We start from the raw sequence: 20,879 nt of genomic DNA on the forward strand, positions 1-20,879 counted from the left end.
TGCAGCACAACAATGGCTACCTGCTTGGGCAAATCGGGAATGCCGATCAGACGCCTCTTTACTTCGACATGCCTGGCACCACACCCGTCAAGAAGAAGGGGGCGAAAGAAGTTCGCGTGCTGACATTGGTCCACGGTAAAACTACAGTGATGGAAATGCTCTGTTACACGTCAGATGGGCACAAGCTTCCCCCGTACCTCATGTTTAAATGGAAGACGCTCCCGAAAGGAGTTGTTTTTTCGAGTGGTGTGATCGTGCGGGCCAGCGAGAAAAATGGGTGCGCGTTGCAATCGATGTCTTACTTTTTTTTTCATCGTGGAAATCGGGTGCGCGTTACAATCGAGGGCGCGGTAGAATCGAGTAAATACGGTACTGCTCTTAAAACTGAGCTTGCCAAATATCGACACTAACCTTCTTGAATGGATAGAACATTTTCTCTCTAATGGCTTCCAATTCGTAACTGCTGATGACCATCATTCACCACTCAGTGAAGTACATTCAGGTGTGCCTCAAGGTTCAGTGTTGGGACCTTTATTATTTCTTGTATAAATTATTGATCTAACTTTTTCAATAACTTCTCACATACATCCGTTCGCAGATGACTGTGTTATCTACCGTGAAATTACCAATGTCGATGATACTAAAACACTTCAAACTGACCTAAATAATATAGCTAATTGGTGCAATAACTGGTGAATGGAACTTAATATTAAGAAATGTAAGATAATGCACGTATTAAAAACTAACTCGAATCATAACACCTACTATCTAAACAACATTCTCTTAGATTCCATCTTGTAGTGTGCACATCACAAATAACTTAAGTTAGACGTAATTAACACGTACATAATTAAGTATGTAATTAAGAATGCTAATCGCATGCTCGGATACTTATGACGTAACTTCTCCAAGGCACCCTCTTCCTTAAAACTAATACTTTATAAGTCTCTCATACGCCCTAAACTCGAGTCTGCATCTGCCGTATGGGATATCAGTCATGCTAATCGCATCACCTCTCTTAAACTAGTACAAGAAAACTCTGCTACGTTCATCCTCTCTAACTACAACCGCACTGCAAGTATGACTTCAATGAAAAATAACTTATCGCTTATTCCATTGGCTCACCGACGAAAAATTGCCCGTCTTTTACTGTTTCATAAAATTTTCTATCACCCAACACTTCATAATGATCTGATACTTCGGCCTCTGTACATCTCAAACCGTGTTGATCATCGCAATAAGGTAGGAATCGCATCATGTCACACTAAGTCTTCGTTTCAGTCATTTATTCGCCGCAGATCTCGTGATTGGAACCACCTTCCCTCGAATGTTGCAACCATCACACTTCAAACTTTTTCTCGAAACATTAGCTAACATTGTATAACCAGGGAAATCTGTTACCTATACTTATTGCTTCTGTTTTTTTTATATTTTTGAAATAACTATTATTGTATATTCTGCAGAAATGTTGATATTATCTAAGTCTTTTATTGTATTGTTTTACTTGTATCTATTGCACTGTTTTATTTGTATTTTTCATGTATTTACCCACTCCCCTCTTTAATGTCATTTTGGCCCTGATGGTACTATAAATGAATGAATAAATAAATAAATAAATAAATAAATAAATATCTTTTTTTCTCTTTGGGGGCCAATTAAATTACAGAAATCACATATTGAGATGCAACATCGTTATGTTTAGTATAATGAGTACTTTGAGTAATTGTGCATGATAACCACGTCATATTGCTTACGCATTGCTTACGTCATATTGCTTATATACGCATTCGAGTTGAAATTATGTCGATGTGACACGAACTGTAGTTGCTGTATATGAAATTATGTGCATTTAATAGCCCTAAGTTATCACGTGTCAATTCTGGGGTGCTGTACAGATTTAGTAGGTTACTAATCGAGGAAACCTTTCTCTGTAGTGGCTCATAGAAGTTTCACGCAGTTTTAATGGGAGCTCAGTTTCTATGTTCAATGTAAGCCTGCCTGCGGGTTATTTGTCCGAAACGTTTCGGCCATCTTCTCGCAACCAGTTTTGTCAAACGAGAAAATGGAAAAACTCTATGGTGTAAATGGGAATAATCTTTGCTTGTTTTCTTTGAATAGTGCCTCATGCTGTTATTCATTAATAAAAAAACCTACATTTAGGCATTGTCCAAAGTTCGCTCTCAATTACCCTCATGTACGCTTGTCTCCATTATTGGTATCTTAATATATTGCTGCGAATTTGTAGATATTGTATTGGCAGTGGGTCATGCCTTGTGCACATCCGATCTTTTATGGTCTTTCCCTTTCGTTTCTTTCTCATATGACAGGCCAAGCCAAGGATCAGAGCCCAGACAAACCGTACTTCCCCAGGTCCCGGACAGCAGCAGAATATGATCCACACACAGACGGCTAACACGCAGACGCAGACTTTTGCTGTGCCATCTCCGCAGCAGCAGACGACAGCACAGCAACAACAACAACAACAACAACAACAGCAGCAGCAGCACCATCATCATCAACATCAGCAGAACATCCAGCACCAGCACACTCACCCTCACCAGCATGCAAATGCTCAGTTCCAGCAACAGATTCATCAGCAAATTCACCAGCATCAGCAGCAACAAAAAGGTGTGCAGGCCCTCTCTTATGGTTAGCATAGTTTGGCACACACTCGCCTTTGGGTAACATTGGAATGAAGCTTTTTTTGTTTGTTTTTGCCCAACGAGTGCCTCACCCAATTCACATGGTGGCTGTATATATGTATGTACGTACGGGAGGCCAGGTTTCGCACATTTCAGTGAAGGGGGCTGGCCCTTCTCCAAGCCACCACCCTTTCGATTTATTGATTGATATGTGGGGAAATTTCGACCACCTGGGGTTCTTTAACGTGCACCCAAATCTGAACACACTGACCTTCAGCATTTTCGCCTCCATCAAAAACGCAGCCGCCGCAGCTGGGATTCGATCCCGCCACCTGCGGGTCAGCAGCAGAGTATCTTAGCTACTAGACCACCACGACGGCATTAAGACCTAGATAGCATGAAGGGAGCCATGTCTGGTAGATTGATTCCAATTCCACTTGCGCCTTTCACACCAGTGCCACATTACCATGAGTGTGGTGTATGTCTGTCAGAAGTCGCATGTGCACTTTATTAAAATTTTGTTCACTGTTATCTTACTTTAGAGCTGATCACAATGCATTTTGGGCCTGGAGCTTGCAACGAAGTACCTTTTTCTGTTTTTGCAGCTGATGCAGCCAACCAGACGGCAGTCGCCCAGCAACAGCAGCAAGCACAGCAGCAAGCACAGCAGCAAGCGCAGCAGCAAGCACAACAACAAGCACAACAACAAGCACAGCAACAAGCACAGCAACAAGCACAGCAGCAAGCACACCAGCAAGCTCAACAGCAGGCTCAACAGCAAGCTCAGCAGCAGCAAGCGCAGCAGCAACAGGCCCAACAGCAACAAGTGCAAGTGCAAGTGCAGGTGCAACAAGTGTCACAGCAGCAGATGCAGCTTGCACAACATCCGCCCCAACAACAGCAGCAGCAGCAGCTTCATCATCATCACCACCACCACCATCAGCACACTCCCATTCAACCACGTATTGTTCCCGAGATGAAGAGCACTTCAACTCAAAGCACAGCGAAGACGTCAGCCGTGGTGAACATTGAGCCGAAGCCAGCGAACATGCAGTCCAACCAGTCCCAGAGTCACCAGCAGCAAGCTCAGAACACAAATATGGTGAACCACGGAACACCAGGGAACCATGCTGCCACTGCAAACGCGCCCATGCCAAGCTCGGCCCCATCTCACACCACGCAGAGTCACCCGACAGCGAGTCACGGCACACCGAACAGCCACTCGGTGACCGGTCACTCGACTATGGGTCGTGCGGCAACGCCCACGAGTCACGCGGCATCGCCGAGTCATCCGACAGGCAATCTCACCGTGGCACCGAACCATTCTCCTTCCATCCACGTCAGTCTTCCTAGCTCAACAGTGCATGGAATCACCAGCCACTCGGGTCCGTGCCACACATCGGTCAGTCACATGACTTCCACGCACGTGTCCGTGACACCGACGTCGGTCACGCACACGTCGAGCACCACGCATCCGACCATGGTCCACGCTCCGGTGGGGAGTCACATCGCCGCTGCTCACGTGCCAGGACCTCACATGGGTAACCACCACTTGACTGGCAATGCTGTGTCCGGAGGTCTCAGCGTGAGCAGCCATGTGGCTGTTGCACCTCAGCAGAAGGCAACTGTTGGCGTGCCGTCTCCGCCGGTCGCAGCACCACCACCGGCAGCTGTCAAGGGGTCGGCTGAAGATAAGGTTGAGGTGAGTTATTAGCAAAGCTATCTGAGTCTACCCTGTGCCATCGTCGTTGTTGTCATTGTTCAGGAAGTAGTAGTAGTAGTAGTAGTAGTAGTAGTAGTAGTAGTAGTAGTAGTAGTAGTAGTAGTAGTAGTAGTAGTAGTAGTAACGAACCTGAGCCTGACGCGGCATCCGTTCGCTGTATCCCGAAGTTCGTAGTAAATGAAACACAGCTTTTATTTAAAAATTTGCAAGTGAAAACGCACTTTTTTTGCCTAGAAAGTTCGTCATGCACATGTTTCAAAGAGCAGAAGCAATAAGGGCGGTCTCGTGTTCATTTAAACGGCAGGGTGCTCGTTCGCCGAGGCCCGTGGCATAAGCAGCATGAGGCACTGGCTCCCAAGTTTCGTCATTCTCGCAGTCCGATTCCTCCAAATCGCTCTCGCCACGTACTTCATTCACAATGCCCTAATCCGTGCACGGTTCCGCAGTGTCGGCATCATCATCGGCCGTAATTAAACCATTGCAACAGATGTCCCACCCGCTCTCCCAGGTCGGAGTCGACAACGCGCTGCCACAAATCGCTGCCGGAGTGATCCTGTTCCGAAGCTTCAGGCTCGGCATCAGGCCCGAGGTTGACGAAGTTGGCCTCGCGAAAACAGTTTCGTGCGCATGTAGCCTTCACCGCAGCTGAATACCGGGAGGCCCGAAGGGGCAAGTTGGCTGCCAGATGGTCAACAGCTATGAGCAAGCGCTTCGAAACGCAGCACCTAACGCACGAATTACGCTCAAGCCAAGCGGTCACACTTACGACATTTTGTTGAGTGGCAGGAAAAAGCGCACAAGTCCTCCCGCCTGCCGTCCTAACCACACACCCCCACCAAAAGTGAGCAAAACGTGCACACGTGACACACATGCCAGAACGCGTGGAACAGCTCTGGGTCCGTATCTTGTCAGAAAACGAAACTAATTCGAGCCTACGTGGCTGGTGTCGCGGAGTGGTGGAGACGGGCGATGAGGTTGTGATCAAGAGAGGAGAGCATATTTGTGAAAGAAGGGCAAGGAGTTGCGATAGAGTGAAGAGAGGGGAGGATGTGGCGGGAGGGGACCTTGAAAACCAAAACATACGGGAAGGAGGCAGGTTGGGTAGCTTGCTTGAAAGGTCCGCGGAACGCACAACTCGCACGTAGAAAAACTTGAAAGAGTGCTTGCGCGCGCAGAAGTTAAAGCACGATTTCCTGGATCGGTGCGCGCGGCGGTGCTAAAAAAATCTCTTTGTTGCACCGGTGGGTTTGCGTGGCCTCACCAACTTCGATATTTCGCGATTCGTTCCGTGCAAATTAGCAGTCGTTTTCATGCTTCCGCACGCGTGCGGGGGGGCATGCTGAGCCGAGTGCGAAGTGAGGGAGAACAAGTCCTAAACACGAAACGAATCGCAAATTATCAGTGTCGGTGGGGTAGTGTACGCGCGTGCACTAGACACAGACGGTTGGATACAGTTGGTGGCCAAAATGGTCTGGTGACTCCAGGCCGGCGATGCCAACGATAGTACTACCAGCGTTCAAAAACAGGGGAGATGGGTGACCGGTCTTCGAAAGATGGGTGACTGGTCTTCGAAAGATAGGTGGCAGTATGAAAACACAGGCCGCATCTGGCGATGCAGGGTGCTCAGAGTAGCAGGGGGGACAAAGGACGGAGGGGTGCATAACAAAAAGCAGTCGGGAAGAGCGGCAACTAGAAGGGCGCGGAGGCAGGGTCGGCGTTTAACAATAAGAATGTATGGGCACCTCGCCAATGCCTGATCTGGTTTCTCGGGGCTGTAACCGATCAGCGGCGCTCAAAGACGTTCGTTGCGATTTTGTGCCATTGAACTAATGTATATTTTCACGGTCACGCGGATATTGTTCGTTTTAAGTGGGCCCGTTATATGTGGGCTCGACTGTAGTTGTCGCGCAGGTCAGATGACCAGGGGGCAGGGTTAAATAATTAAAACAAAATGAGGATGAAGACTTTTTGTTGGAAAGTTCATCACCATTGTCATGACAACCACCTTGGTGCAGTTTCACCGTGCAAAGATTTCCATGGCCTGTAATTAAATTTTGTTTTGCTTTTAGTGCACTGGGCTGTATTAGTGTGAAGAAATGGGGGTAATAGCGGCAATAAGATTCCTAATGTGGTGGAATAACACAAAAGTGTCTTTATTATGTAGGCCACCATTGATCAATTGGTCTGAGTGATGTACATGATGGAGGAGAGCTATAGCAAGCGATGAAATTCAACGGAACATGACGTGTAATGCTCACAAGTGCAAAAGATGGCAGCGCACATTTGTGATCATGTAGCTGGTGTAGAGCCACTTTTCTGTTAATAGCAGAAGATAGGATGAAGCAATGAAAGTGGGAACTTTGTGAGGGCGAAATATTTCAAACTAGCACTGGATAAGATGTTGATTAGTAATCCTGGACTTTTCTTCGTTAAGCTGTTGTCCAGTGGGAATATTTGAAATAGGCTGCTGATGGCACCATGTTAACACTATTCAGATATCAGATGCACATATTTCTTTGAAAATGTAAATAAAATTACATAACGAAATAGTGCTATGATAGTGGAATGCTATTTTCTTTGCCTTTACAAATTTCTATTGTCGATACGCAAGTTGTCATCACTGAGGGAGAGCTTAGCAAGTTTACGAGGTCGCCATGGCCCTGCAAGGTGTTTATAAAAGGCTTAATTTCAAATTTCATGGGTGACGTTGGATTGCTCGTATTTGTCCTTAGTGATAAGGAGGAATCTTGCAACAATGATACCAGGTCCAGTGTGGCTTGTACGAAACGAATTCTTTGTCTTGGTGAGAACACGCAGCCGTTACTGTTGGTGTTACTCTGAAAAGCTCTCAAGTCATTTTTCTGTGACACAACATCGCATGAAATTCCCCGTTTTTCTTTAATTTATAGCCCGAGCCTTGCCACGGCAGACTTAGTGCCTTAGGTTAGTGTGCAAGGGTGTATTGGTCAGCTGCTGCTTCATGTGTGATGTGACACCCTCTGGCAAAAAGAGTGTGTTTCATACTTGCCGCCTTGGCCTTGAGTGGTGGTGGCTAACACTCTCTGGAATAAAATGTACATCAATACCCAACAAAGCAAATGGGGTAGTGCCTCGTCACATCTCGGTTACAATCGGTAGGGCATTGGACGCAAAATTCGAAGGTTTTGGAACCGGATTCCAACTATAAAAAAGGCGATTTTCACCCACTTTAACACTGTTTGATTTAATTATGTCTTAATTACTATTAAAGACAACAACTCGACTTCTACATTTTCCTGTGCTTCCCTCTGCCGTTGCGGTAGGGTCTTAGTTGGGGCCGGGACAACTGATATGGCATGAATAGAACCCTTTGAAATCAAGAAGCGTTTCTTGACTTCTCTGTTAAGAGAAGGGCGCTTGCGCCGTGGCATTGTGGAAAAAGCAGATTAATGTTCCGTGTTTTCGTGGCCTAGCTGTCTGCTGGTGTCTAAAATTGCACTTGGCATTCCTTGAGGTGTGAAAGCTGAGATGCTTATACAGCCGAAAGTGTGTTAAAACCATGGAAACGTAAATGCCACATGCAAGCTACGAGTGCACGTGACACGTTCGGCTGCTTTGCAGGTTTCAGCGCCCCCGGAGGCCGCCATGCCGTACGACAAGCAAGGCGGTGAATCGGGTCAGAAGCCCGAAGCCATGACCAATGGCGGTGCGGTGACGCCTCAGATGACCATGTTGACAGCGTCGGAGCCCGTTCGCCAAATCTCACAGAAGCCAGTGGTCAAGCCCAACGTTCTAACGCATGTCATTGAAGGATACATCATTCAAGAGGGACCTGAGCCATTTCCAGTGAGAACTTTTACATGATGTTTTTCCTTGCTTTTTTTTTCATGCTGTACGTGTAACGATTGAGACCTAGTGTTCAGCCAAAGAGGGTGAGGTATGCGAATGCACTACGGCATATTTGTAGAATTTTTAATCATCTTTAATATTAAAGAATGAAATGTGTACATTACTCATACTGTGTTGCATTACCTGCTTTGATTATTAAAGCCTACGAAACCATGTAAGCATTCAAGGTACAAGAAGAGAGCAGGGTGAGGAGTAAACAAACTGGTGTTAGGGACATTTTGCTCAAAATACGAGAAGGAGAAATGGGCAGGGCATGTAGCACGCAGGCAAGATAACCGGTAGCCATGAAGAGTGATGGGCTGGATTCCAAAAGAAGGTGAACGACTTACCAAGTGGAGGGCCGGGTTAATTCGTGAAACATGCGGGAGACCTTTTCCTGTAGTGGGCGTAGTTGGGCTGGTCTCATAATGGTGATGACAAGGCTGTGTAGTTCAGTAGACTCGGTATTTGGAAATTTGTTAAACATACTTGTTGCTTAAATGGAACAACTGTCTCTGATATTATTGGTTTATTACCTGTATTCTACACCGCTTGTTCATTTCTTAGTAAGCGGAACTACTGGTGAATGGGACATATTTTTCCAGTACATTCAGGTTCCATAAAAGTTTACTGTACGGTAGTTGGGTAACTGGAATTTTGGCTGTCACACTAGGATGGTAAATTAAGCTTCGAATGCTTGGAACGTATTTACGATTATTTTCAGAGCTGCTTAGTCTGATGTGAGCTTGCTGAGTCTATGCAATATAATGATGGTGCTGTTGTATCTGAAATGTGCATGCTGGATCCAATGGCTGTTTTTAGATTGTGATTGGCCGCATTTTGAGAATGCTCCAGAAAATATTGAATTATATATGGCTACTACATTAGATTGCAGTCCCGATGCTTTGAAAAAAGCTAATTGACGTCTTACCAATTTTGTTTTTCTTCTGAAATGACTTGTGCGATTAGAGAGGTTTCTACATGCTCATGCGGGCCATTTTTCACGCATAGGTCAGCCGCTCATCCCTTGTTGCCGAGACCGAATCACCCAAGCCTTCTGTCGAGACAAACGGCAAGGCAGGGAGTGACGAAATCCAACACATTGCTCAAGGTACGCCGCTTTGATTTTTTTTATGTGTTTGGATAATGTGAAACAGCAATTATCTCGCTCGTTAGTGCAAGCCACTGGTTGATTTGCTTTCAGCATAAATAAAGCTGACAACTCGGCCACTTAGAGAATAGGAGGTGTCATTGAACATGGAATTTCATTGAAGCAGGTGTTTCGAGTAGGGGTGTTGTCCCCTGGTTGATGCGTTGGCTCCTGTGGCATTCCTAGCTCAAAAACATCCACACTCACACCTCGATATAATGAACCCGAATATAACAAATTATTGGTTATAACAAAGTACATGAAGTATAGGTATGGTGCTGCAAATATATGTTTATAACGAATTTTCGAATATAACACATTTTCACTGCAGAGGTTTGAGTGTATATGGAATTTCCGAATTGATCTATGCTTTTTTTGCATTTATTACTCTCAAGGCAGTGCATAGCAAGGCTTATTTCATTGTAGCATAGCAGCTCGTTGTTGCATGTGGACTTCGAGGAGGCTGTCCAGGGATTGAGCATATAACGTTTCGGCACCAAGGGAAAACTGGGAGTCCCTCGCTATCTATCTGTCCGACATTTTCCTGGCAACTTTCTTTTCTAGCTGAACACGGTACTGCCGCCACGCACTGCTTGTCATCTTTTGGTATCGGAAGTAGGATTCTTTTTTCTTTTTGAAGTGACCACTTTCGGTGTTTGAAGTGACCACTTTCGGTGACATGCATTCATTGTCTCATCTTCAAAGTCTCGTAAGCCACCTTTTCAGCCCGAACATGCACGTATCAACTCCCCAAAAGGTGGAAGGTTCGTAAAAACACTTGTGACCTTGAAGTGACCTAACAGGGAAAGCATCAGCCCAGAGCCAACAGAAGCGAATTTTGGTGTCATGGCATTGGTTCAAGCAAGGGGTTTTCTTGTACATTCATTATTGATCATAGCCATCTGATGCATCAAGGGAAACTGACGGGAAAAGTGCCTCATTCATTACATCTGTGCCCGTGCATGAAAGAAAAAAAACAACTTTCAATTCCAATGTTGGTTCTTACGAATTCGTTCAGCCAAGTTAGTTTTGTGCTTTGAGTTACCGTCTTCTGAGAGCAGTTGCATTGCGCATCCCCGAAAGTGGTCATTTATGCAGTACAGGGCCTTCGGTTCTCACTTCTTCTGTGCCTCGCAAACTGCTTGAACAGTGAAACCTCGTTAAACTGTACCCGCGTAAACAGTAGTTTCGTTTTAAATGTAGTGAAGTCGAATCCACGACTCTGCGGTCATTGAACATAATGCATTTTGTATCCGCATAAGCCGTACCAGCTTATCGCGTATGTATCGATTAATAAGTAGTTTTTCCAATTTTCGTTGCGCACTCGCCGCGGCATGTCGTCCCCCACTGGGCGTCCCGACAGAACAGCAAGCCCCAGAGATCGAAACACGCCTCGCTTGTTTGTGTTGATGATGATGGTGGCTGTGTTGGTGAGCGCCATCTCTTGGATTTTTTTGCAACAAAAAGCACTCAGCCGGCTAGGCTTCTGGTGTTGTCCATGCGATGGCACTTTGCACAAACACACAAACACGGTGTGCGTTTGCTTTGCTTTCTTTGTTCCTTTGGCACCGTGCATAGGTGTTCTCTGGTTGATCCGTGCCGTACAGCTCTCGCGTCGTTTTTCACGTGTTGTGTATGTGCGCTTGTGCTGCTTCGTACTTGCGTCATGCCAAAGCTGAGATAAAAGCATCGAGTGCTGAAAATAGAGGAGAAATTTGACATAATTCGTGCTATTGAAAGTGGCACAAAAAAAACGGCACTGGCACGCAAAGAGGACCTGCCGTTAACCACGGTGTGTGGAATTTGAAATTTCAGAGAGAAGTTGCTCCGCAGTGCTGCTGCAACTGCGAAAAGGTGCCGGCTACGCGGTTCGGCATTTTCGGATGTAGAGGAGGCGCTGGTGAAGTGGCTAAAAGCTGCACGGTCAAAAAATCTGCCTATCAGCGGACCCCTGCTCGTGGAGAAGGCCCTGGTTTTTGCCTCGCAGCTCAACCATGATAACTTCGTGTGCAGCAATGGCTGGCCGGCCAGATTTAAGGTGAGGCATGGCATTAGCACGAGGACTGTTTCGGGAGAAGGTGCTGCTTCTGACGTGGATGGCGTGGAGCAGTTGCAAAATGGTCAGCTGAAGAACATCTAGGAAGACTACGCACCTGATGACATCTTTAATATGAATGAATCGGCGCTATTCTTTAAGCTGCTACCAGACAAAACGCTCGCGTTCAAAGGCGAGACGTGCACCGGCGGCAAACATGCAAAAGACAGAATATCAGCGGCGTTTTGCGTAAACATGACTGGAACCGACAAAACTCCGCTCCTCGTGATTGGAAAGTCGGCGAAGCCTAGATGTTTCAAAGGCGCCCGGTTGCCATCAGGGGTCATCTATCGCAGCAACACCAAAACATGGATGACGTTAAAACTTTTTGAGGAGTACGTGTGCCTCATCGATCGTCGTTTTGCGGCTAAGAACAGAAGAGTTATTATTTTAGACAACGCTTCGGTGCACGTCACCTTGGACAACCTGACGGCTGTGAAGTTGGCGTTTCTGCCACTAAACACAACAGCGATTGCCCAGCCCTTGGACCAAGGCATCATTTGAGCTGTAAAACAGCTCTACAAGAAGAATCTGCTCCGCAGATTTCTTCTCGCCATTGAATGTGGCAAATTATTCTCCATCGACCTGATTGGCGCGATTCACCTGCTCGAATACTCGTGGCGGCAGGTTGAAGCAATGACAGTTCAAAATTGCTTCAAGCGTGCTGGCTTCAGTGTGTGTGCAGGCGACGCAGATGACGCCAGTGACACCATCGACCATACTTCGGACATCGTAGACGAAGCTTGCAAAACTCTGCTAGCTGAAGTGCTGGAGTGGCAGGGCGTTACGGAAGGCATTTCCTTTTCCGACTTCAGAGACGCAGACAGCGATGTGCAGACATCTGCGGACATGTCCGACGAAGCCATTGTTGCCTCGGTTGTCGAAGTGTCGCCAAATGATAGAGATGAGGACGACATGGAAAGCGACAACACGGGTGATTCAGGTCCGACAGTGGCCGAAGCTGCGCATTGCGTCAGCGTCATGCGGGTATTTGCCGAGAAGAGGGGGCTGGCGGAAAATTTGGCTCACAGCATAAGTGAGTTTGAGGCCGCTGTCGTTGCTGCTAGGCCGCCGCGTCGTCAAATGAAGAGAACAGACTTTGTCATGCGAAGTTAATAAGTTACTGCACGTTTTTTGTTCTTTCATCGCACTCCCTGAAGGTTTCTTTTTTTGACAGGTAAGTGAGCGACCTGACGCTATTTCGGTTAAGCAGTACTACCGTTTAGTACGTACTTTTTCAGAGCTCCGGCCAACTACGATTTAACGAGGTTTCACTGTACTTACTGTAGCCTTTGGCACCTCACTGCTTCTTCTTTCCTGTCACATGCTTTGCTTGCTTGCTCACATGCATGCTCTCTCTCTCCTCCTCCTCTCCCTCTTCCCCTCCCTCTCCTGTGGTCCCTGCAGTTCCGCCTTCGGAGGCCGAGCCTCTCCCTTCGAAGGTTGCGGCCTCTGGGTCGGACCGGGTGGAATTGGCCAAGTGCGAGATGTGTGGCAAGCTAGGCACAAAGTCAAAGTTCAAAAAGTCCAAGCGCTTTTGCTCGTCGTCGTGCGTCAAGCGCTATAACTTGGCATGCTCTGAGCGGCTGGGCATATTCGCGTTCACCTCGGAGCCTGAGAATGAGGACGAGCTCCCAGGTGAGGCCATCTCACCATCTCCCGTAGCTGCGCACTGCTCTCGTGTGGCTTCAAAAGGCAGACTGCTAGACGATACTAACACTTTCTTACTTTGGTTGCGTCATGAAATGAGAAGAATTGTCATCCAATTATCTTGTAATGTAGTATGAAGCTTTGAAGAAATCTGTTAGTATTTCTTGTTAAGAAAGCATCCTGGTTGACACAAACTTTGTACCTGGTCTTGGGATACCTTCTTTCTGAGAAATTAATTTCCTTGTAGCATCATGCTGCAGACACATTGATAACTTATTTCTTTCGTGAACCTCTCCCCTCCAGTCCGTAATTCTGCAGAACCAATTTGCTTAATTCAGTGGTCATATAATGTGGGCTGCTGATTCAGTGGAGCATCTTTGAAGCTAGCTAGTGAGGAAGGTAAAGAAAAACAAGTAGGCGAGCCTAAAGAACTTTTATTTATATATATCTTGACAAGCATTTCGATGTCCATGGTGACACCAGAAGTTGTCAGCGACACTGCAGTACTTTACAACAAAAACCATACCCACAATTTTCTATGATGTTCAGAGGTAGAACAGCCTCATTTAAAGATACTACGCTTCCAATACAAGTGAACTTGTCATGAAAGGCTTGCAAAAGCAGATGTATTTGATTCCAGAAACTTCAGCAGTGAAAAAGGTCACCGTTACTGCTTGCCTTCTTCATAATGATTGAACTTATCTCGCTTCAAATCGAGGTTCATGCAGACTAATTTGCATACACATTTGATTAGTCTGTTAACAAGCTCCTTGTGATAGTGAACATTGCTTCGCTGGGAAAGTAAACTGAAATGCCATTGTGGTCCTCGTTAATATGATGATGTTATCATTATATTTGAATATATCTTTTCCAGAGGATAGTATCTTTTGTGTGTAGTAGACGCAATTCATATATCGATTTTTTAAATCGTAAGTTTTACTCTAATGCAGGCAAGGTAACTAAGAAGAAGAAAATGGGACGGAAGAGCTGGCGAAAACCTCAAGGAAATCACTTCAACGAGTACTCTCCCGAAAAATGGGTAAGATATACTGATCTCATCGATGCCCTCATCTCATCGAAGTGGCTTTGTGGTGCGAATTCAGGGGTGCCAAGTGGGAATACCTAGCTGCCATGTTAACTCAGCAGCCGAGGTGCCACAATGCTAAACTGTAGGAAAGGTATTTGATCCCAGGCGTGGTGGTTTTTCTCTCCTCTGCATGGAACTCATGCTGGTGCTGCTTGACATTTACTGGGTTCACTTCCTAAAATGTTGAGCATGAAACTTTAAACAAAGCATGCTGTTGGACTTAATAGATTCAGCAAGAATCCAAACTTTAATAGATTCAGCAAGAATCCAAACTGTGCAAAGAAGGCGGGACGTAAATAGGAAAATGTGCGCTTTGCTTCGTCTACGCCTGTTTTCGTCTTGACTTCTTTACCCACATTTAAAGTTTTACTGAAACAATTACCTCGTTTACAAAGCATAGTGCTTGTTTGCGTTTCTTCTTGTGTTCATCTACGAAAAAGTTTCTTCACTGAACACAATCAAATATGCCATATCAACAAGACCAGAAGTTCACGATTGATTTACTACCCCCACTTTTCTGCTTCTCAGCCACTGCAGCAGCAGCAGCAGCAACAGCAGCAGCAGCAGCAGCAGCAACAGCAGCAGCAGCAGCAGCAGCAACAGCAACAGCAGCAGTTGCCGCAGCCAAAAGAGGGTGCACCCCAATCACAGTCACAGCCGCAGCCACAACCACAGCAACTGCAGCAGCCTCAGCCAGAGCAACAGCAGCAGGCTCAAAACAAAGACGTCAACATGGACACCGTTGAGCCAGCTAAAGAAGATGCCAGCACACCCATGGAGACAGCTGCCAATGCCTCTGCACCTGATCAGCAGTTGCTGAGGCCCGAGAGCTCGGTGGAGTCGCCCGCACCGGCTCCACCTATAGAAATGGAAGTCGATGTGCCCGAGCCAACACCCGCCCTGCCGGTCAAGAATCCAAGGAGTTGGACGGTGAGCTTTAGTGGGAGTTGCAGTGCTTTGTAGATTAGAAAGCTGGTGAAGTTCGAGTGATGGAGCCAGGAACAAAACTGAAATGGCAGTGTGAATGCTGCTGAGGGCGAGATGGCAGGTTTGGCATTGTGAGCGTAAATTATAGCACCTAATTTCGACGGTGTCACACTCGGCTATGTGGTGGGAACCTTGTTTACAATTTTCTATGTCGCAATTTTTAGTGACGATAACACCATTGGTTGATGCCACCAGATGTGCTTATTCTGTACTATGTGTCCTGGCATTGGTGGAGTGCACATAAAGTTCAGCCCTCATTTCAGCAGCACTCATTTCACGCATGCTTACGCATTGTGCATGCTGCCTACAGAAGCAGTCTGTAGTGACAGGTTTTGTTACTTGTCCGAGCTGCTGCTCTCCTTCGTTAGGCATTAACCTGCAATCACATTCTTTTCAAGTCGGAAGGCAAATGGTTTTGTGTGCCTACTTCACAAACAGTGTAGAAGTTTGGATGAAGCAAAAGAACAGAGACAGCCAGGAAAACTGCTGGTGTGCCTGTTTGTTGATTCAACACCTAAGAGGCCACAGAAAAGGGCTTTTATGTGAGGGACAGGTTATTGTGATAGCGTTATTATTGTCATTATCATCATCATCAGCAGCAGCAGAAGCCTCACTACGCCCACTACAGGGCAAAGGCCTCTTCCATGTTCCACCAATCAACCCGGTCCTGTGCTTTCTTTTGCCACGTTATACCTGAAAACTTCCTAGTCTCTCATCTGTTCACGTAATTAAATGTGGTAAATGTCTCTTAAATCTATTGCTGCTTTGAAGTTGCTGATACTGGAGTAGTGCACTATACAGTGGAACCTCGATTTTATGTTTCTCAGCTTTGCGACGACCCGCATTTTGCGACGAAACAGTTCAGTGCCGCTGAAACCCCCATAGAAATAATCCATTGAGAACCCTAGTGAAAAAAAATAACCTTTTTTGCTTGTATCTAACTCTGACCAAATGTTCAATGCCAAAATAAAAACTTACGTGCCCTGCCCCTAGGTTGACAGTCGAAAAAAGTAGAGTGGTTGCAACGGTACAGATAGGAAGATTTATTCTCTTGTGCTTCTGTGATTCAGTTTTCCTAGCTGTAAGGTAACTTCTGGATATGTCTCAAATATGTGCCTATCCAACGCTGTTGCATAGACAAGGGAAGTAGCGTAAGGTAGTCAGAAAGCTTGTCATTGGGATCCTGATATTTTCATGTTTCTGACCTGTGGAAACTTTTCCTGGTTGAGAGGCGGCTGAGGCTTTCCCTTCGTCTGCAGCACTCGCAGTGACGGGCCTTGAGGGTGCATAAAGGGTGCGATGACTCTGTCTTCACCGCACAAAATAACTTTTCCCTAATATGAGCGTTGGCACATCAACAGTTGCACTTCACAAGGGAACAAATACAATGTGGTGCGCACAGCTCAGTTGCGCATGAAAGCATCCTGTGCAAACTCCTAACAAAACGGGCTGGCGATGACACTGTATCTGACTTTTGTCACTGGAGGCTGTCACCAATGTGGCTTCAGTTTCGTTTTCATGCATGTACGGCTTTTGAATTCCGTTTAGCATTGGGTAAAAAATGTGCATTAGATTCGATCTTTTTAAGGTTGAGGGCGAAAATTCGCTCACACTACTTTCACCTGAATGCTTAGCTGCAATTTTCATAAATAATATAATTTACCTTTTTTTAGGAAAAGCACAGGGGTCGTGCCAAGGGCTTATTTAAGTGGCCTGTACCTGTTCTTTGGGTGAGCCTGAGTTCCAATGCCAATATTGTGACTTTTTCATTATACAACACCCTGATTATGCAATGATTTTTCGTCGTCCCCTCAGAGTCATATAATTGGGGTCTCATCGTAAAGGGAGAAAGGACATTCTGATCTTACAATGGCTTGACAATCCCTATTAGCTTGAGATATTGGCCCTTTGAGTTCCGGGCATTCCTACCAGCTATGTTGTGGAAGTTTTTTCAAAGTGCAAATATATCCAATTTTTACATTCAGCTTTTGTTTGAAACTTATCGAAGTTTCTTATCTTTACTTTCAGGTACAAGAGGTGGCGGACTACATTCAAGACCTTCCAGGCTGCACAGACTATGCCGAGGAATTCCGCTCCCAGGAAATCGATGGTCAGGCGTTGCTTCTGCTTAAGGAGGATCACTTGATGACAGCCATGAACATCAAGCTTGGCCCAGCACTCAAGATATGTGCCAAGATCAATGCCTTGCGAGAGGATCAGTAGTGCAAAAACACTCGAAAAGCCTCTCACACCGTCTGTGTTCGGACTTCATCCCATCTTTTTATTTTTTTTCATCTCGTGCTCAAAACAAGCTCTCAGAAAGCCAAAACTGTGCTGCATATAGTCACCCCAGTATGAGTGAGCGTACGTCATAGTGTAGTCAGCTATGTGTGTGCGATCATTGTGGTGCATGCGTCTGTGTATACAGGTTCATATAACGAAAAAATTTAGCGGACCCCAGACGTGACCCTGTGAGCGTGGTGTGACCGAACTTAAGACACAACGATTTTCTCAATATGTTGCTTGCGCTTCAAGGACTTTGATGCGAGAAGTGCCGAAGGAAAAGTTCATCATTCCTTCGCGTTTTTTCATCAACGGGACTTTTTCTTGTCAAGCTGTGTGTCGTATCCTGGGACACTGTTCTATGACACTGCTGTGCGGATTCATGCTGATTTTGTCAGAGAAGCAACCGTGATTGAGGTGCGTTGAGCTTCCTCATCCTTCAAAGCTGGTTTAAGCGTGTCACCCTTGGATTGATATCACCCTGACAACTCTCCCGGCAAGGAGCTTGTTTTTAATGGAACTCAACTTGAAGCTACACGCGACCATCTGACTTTTGTAGATAAATATCTTCGTAAAGATGTTGATAAAATGTGCAGTGTGACAAGCCAGGACGCTGTGCGAACCACCAGCATTCGCCTAGTGCTTACGGTGTGTAAAGACATAGTGTGTGAGCTGTACTACTCCATTTTTTACAGCATCTGTCTGCCTCTAGTGTTGTGTGTGAACTTTTGGTGACATTCCCTGACACCCTGCAGAGTTCCTGCAGTGCACAGCTGCAACGTGGGTGAATGTTTGTTTCCGTCTAATTTATTGTTGGCCCGCGGTAAAGATTATTGTACATCCTGTTTGAGAGTTGAGAGGTAGACCCTATTCATTTTGCGTGACATTGTGTGAAAGTGGTGAGGAAATGTTAATTATTGAGCTCACTGCATGGCATTGTGGCCAGAGCATACTGTAAATCTCATTTTAGCCAAAAGAGTTGACATGCCTAGCAGTGGGCATCTCATGTACAAAGTCTATAGTGTCTGTTGCTTGAAGGTCTTTCTGTCAGTTTTTTTTAGTGTTGTGTGCAAGTTTGTGCATCTGCTTGAGTGTAAGAGGACAAATTTAGTTAAGTGATATTCGTTAGATATGGATCTGCATATTTTTCTGCGGAACTGATCAGGCGACATCGCTATTCTATAATGCCTCTAAGTAAATGGAAGTATGCACGCTGAAGTTGCGGTTGTTGATTACACATGCTTTATTTGTAAGTATCTTTTATGTGGGAAAGCAGAATGAATTTCCTTGTATATCCCTCCTGTTTTTGTTCCTGCAGCTTCCTATATGAAGCTGCATTGCTGAGATTCATACTTATAAAATCAAATATTTCATATTTATTTGTCATGCTCGAAGAATCGCTGTGTAATTATACTTAAAGTACTTTCCCAGATGTTAATAAAATGATGTATCCTCTCCTATGGAAGCTTTTTGCAAAGTTATACGGCGGCACACTCACCCCTGCTGATGGAGCAGAGTACACTATCACACTGAGGAGATATGAAGCACTAGGCTTAAGGAAAATTCCGACCTACCCGTTTTGGGCCTCAGCCGACTATACACGAGCCACAGTAAGCAATAGATTATAGAATGACTTTATGGTATCGAACTCTGTATCGTATGGTATGCAAATGTGATGGCACCATTGTGTTGTATAGTACAGCATAGTTTTTGCTGTGTGTAAATTTGAATTTTTATACTTTGCAAAATTGGCAGTGCTTCTAAGTTTTTTGCTTTTTACATAAGCCTCACACTTCCTTTGTGTGGGCATCATTTTGAAGTTTTCTGAATCGTCTAACCCGCATGCCCAAGTCGAGCCGTCCTAAATAACACTGTACTAGTTTGAAGAAGTAGAAATTTAAGGGTTCATATTTTTCCTTTGTTAGGCAAAATATTAATTTGAACTAACAGACAGTGATGTCAAGGAACGACAAATGATGCCTTGGCATCATTGTTTGTTCTCATTAATACTGTACTAATTGAAATTTCTCAAGCACCATTTGTTGTGGCTGTCAATATAGCTCTTTTCATAGTGAGACATGAGAAATTGATTTGCTGCTAACTGCTACAAGCAAAGTACTATGTCTTAAACAAAAACAAAACAAAAAACACACATACTCCTTGCCTCTAATGACACTAGTGAACAGGGAGTGGTGTCTTTTGATTAATCTTCGCAAGAAGTTGGACAATACGTATTACCAAACAGATCTTGTTTAACTGTGTGCGATTCTCTCTGTGCTAAAAGTTTACAAATGCTTTTTGTCGTCTAAAATGCCACGACAATGAACCATGAGTGAGGTATTTCCTCATGGTGGTTTCGAACCTTGTGCGCGCCGGATTTAAATCGTGCATGTGTTTACTGGTTGACCACCGCTGTTTACACACAACACCCTTTACCATGTGCTTGCCTTTCGGTTCCATTGCCCCATGCTCACCTCTAGTCGCCCCTGCCTCGTCTGCATGCGCTCAGCTTTACCCTTTGGTGCTCTCGGCTGAATCATTTCTGTGAAGCACGCGCGTGATGTAAGCGGGGCGTGATAGTACTTTATTGTACTCTGCATTTTATATGAAATATAGCGGCAACAGCGAATTCTCGCTTGGAACATTTCTGTAACTACTATCTCAATAAAATAGGCCGATCTTTCCTAACCACGAAACAACATGCTAATCTTTAAATTGGATAAGGTGCGCACCCACCCCAGAAGGGAAAAAAAAAACACATACACAATCGCCTGTGTTGTTTGCATTTTTGTTCTCCCTTCTACTGTCTATGAATCAATGCTAATTATAGCCCAATTGGCTGTGCTACTGCAATCAAAATGGTGACTGGGCACTGCTACGTGCATCCTTCTTCTAGTGCGCTTTGTGAACTTCATCGCCGCAACACCCAAATGTACGGGTCTTCTTTAATTGTTATCTTGCTTGAATTCTTCACAGATGAAAATACTCTAGAAGGGGTCATGGCATCAAAAGCTGTTATCTTAAATAGTGCACTAGATATAAAACAATGAACTCTAGGAGCAAAAAAAAAGTTCTTGGGGCGCCTTTTTGCCTCGTAGAACAATCGTAACCTCGAGTGCTGTCCTTGCGTTATCGCCGCATGACTTCCCGGGTCACGAACAGCGTGCGGTTATCAGCGTGACATATTATTCTTGATAGGAGCGCAGTGACCGCAATGTTTTCAAGAATGGAAACGCAAGGAAATCGGGTTAAAATGATCGAAGGACACAAAGAAGCCTCGAACATTCCCGTTTTGCCTTGGAGTGTGGCGGCACATGCCCGCATGCCCTCTATCGTACTTCTGAAACGACGCCTCAAAGACACTCGGCACGTTATCGAAACCAGAACCATACGCT

The 20,879-nt window shown here is 45.3% G+C and overlaps 1 protein-coding gene across 11 annotated transcripts in view; it reads left to right on the plus strand.

The window, feature by feature from the left end:
• Positions 1–18,944, plus strand: part of LOC119176591 (uncharacterized) — a 248,652-nt gene extending 229,708 nt beyond the window's left edge. For 10 of the 11 annotated variants that reach the window (XM_037427958.2, XM_037427951.2, XM_075889243.1 and 7 more), the window contains 8 exons: positions 2,328–2,628; positions 3,248–4,344; positions 7,966–8,190; positions 9,244–9,343; positions 12,885–13,115; positions 14,078–14,166; positions 14,743–15,144; positions 17,230–18,944. In XM_037427958.2, the coding sequence (XP_037283855.2) occupies positions 2,328–2,628; positions 3,248–4,344; positions 7,966–8,190; positions 9,244–9,343; positions 12,885–13,115; positions 14,078–14,166; positions 14,743–15,144; positions 17,230–17,424 (2,640 nt within the window). In that variant the 3' untranslated portion in view covers positions 17,425–18,944. The remainder of the gene's footprint in view (positions 1–2,327; positions 2,629–3,247; positions 4,345–7,965; positions 8,191–9,243; positions 9,344–12,884; positions 13,116–14,077; positions 14,167–14,742; positions 15,145–17,229) is intronic. The other variant, XM_037427986.2, reaches the window with a different exon arrangement.
• The last annotated feature ends 1,935 nt before the right edge of the window (positions 18,945–20,879 follow it).

Source organism: Rhipicephalus microplus, chromosome 3 (assembly GCF_043290135.1).
Source record: "Rhipicephalus microplus isolate Deutch F79 chromosome 3, USDA_Rmic, whole genome shotgun sequence".
Taxonomy (NCBI): Eukaryota; Metazoa; Arthropoda; class Arachnida; order Ixodida; family Ixodidae; genus Rhipicephalus; species Rhipicephalus microplus.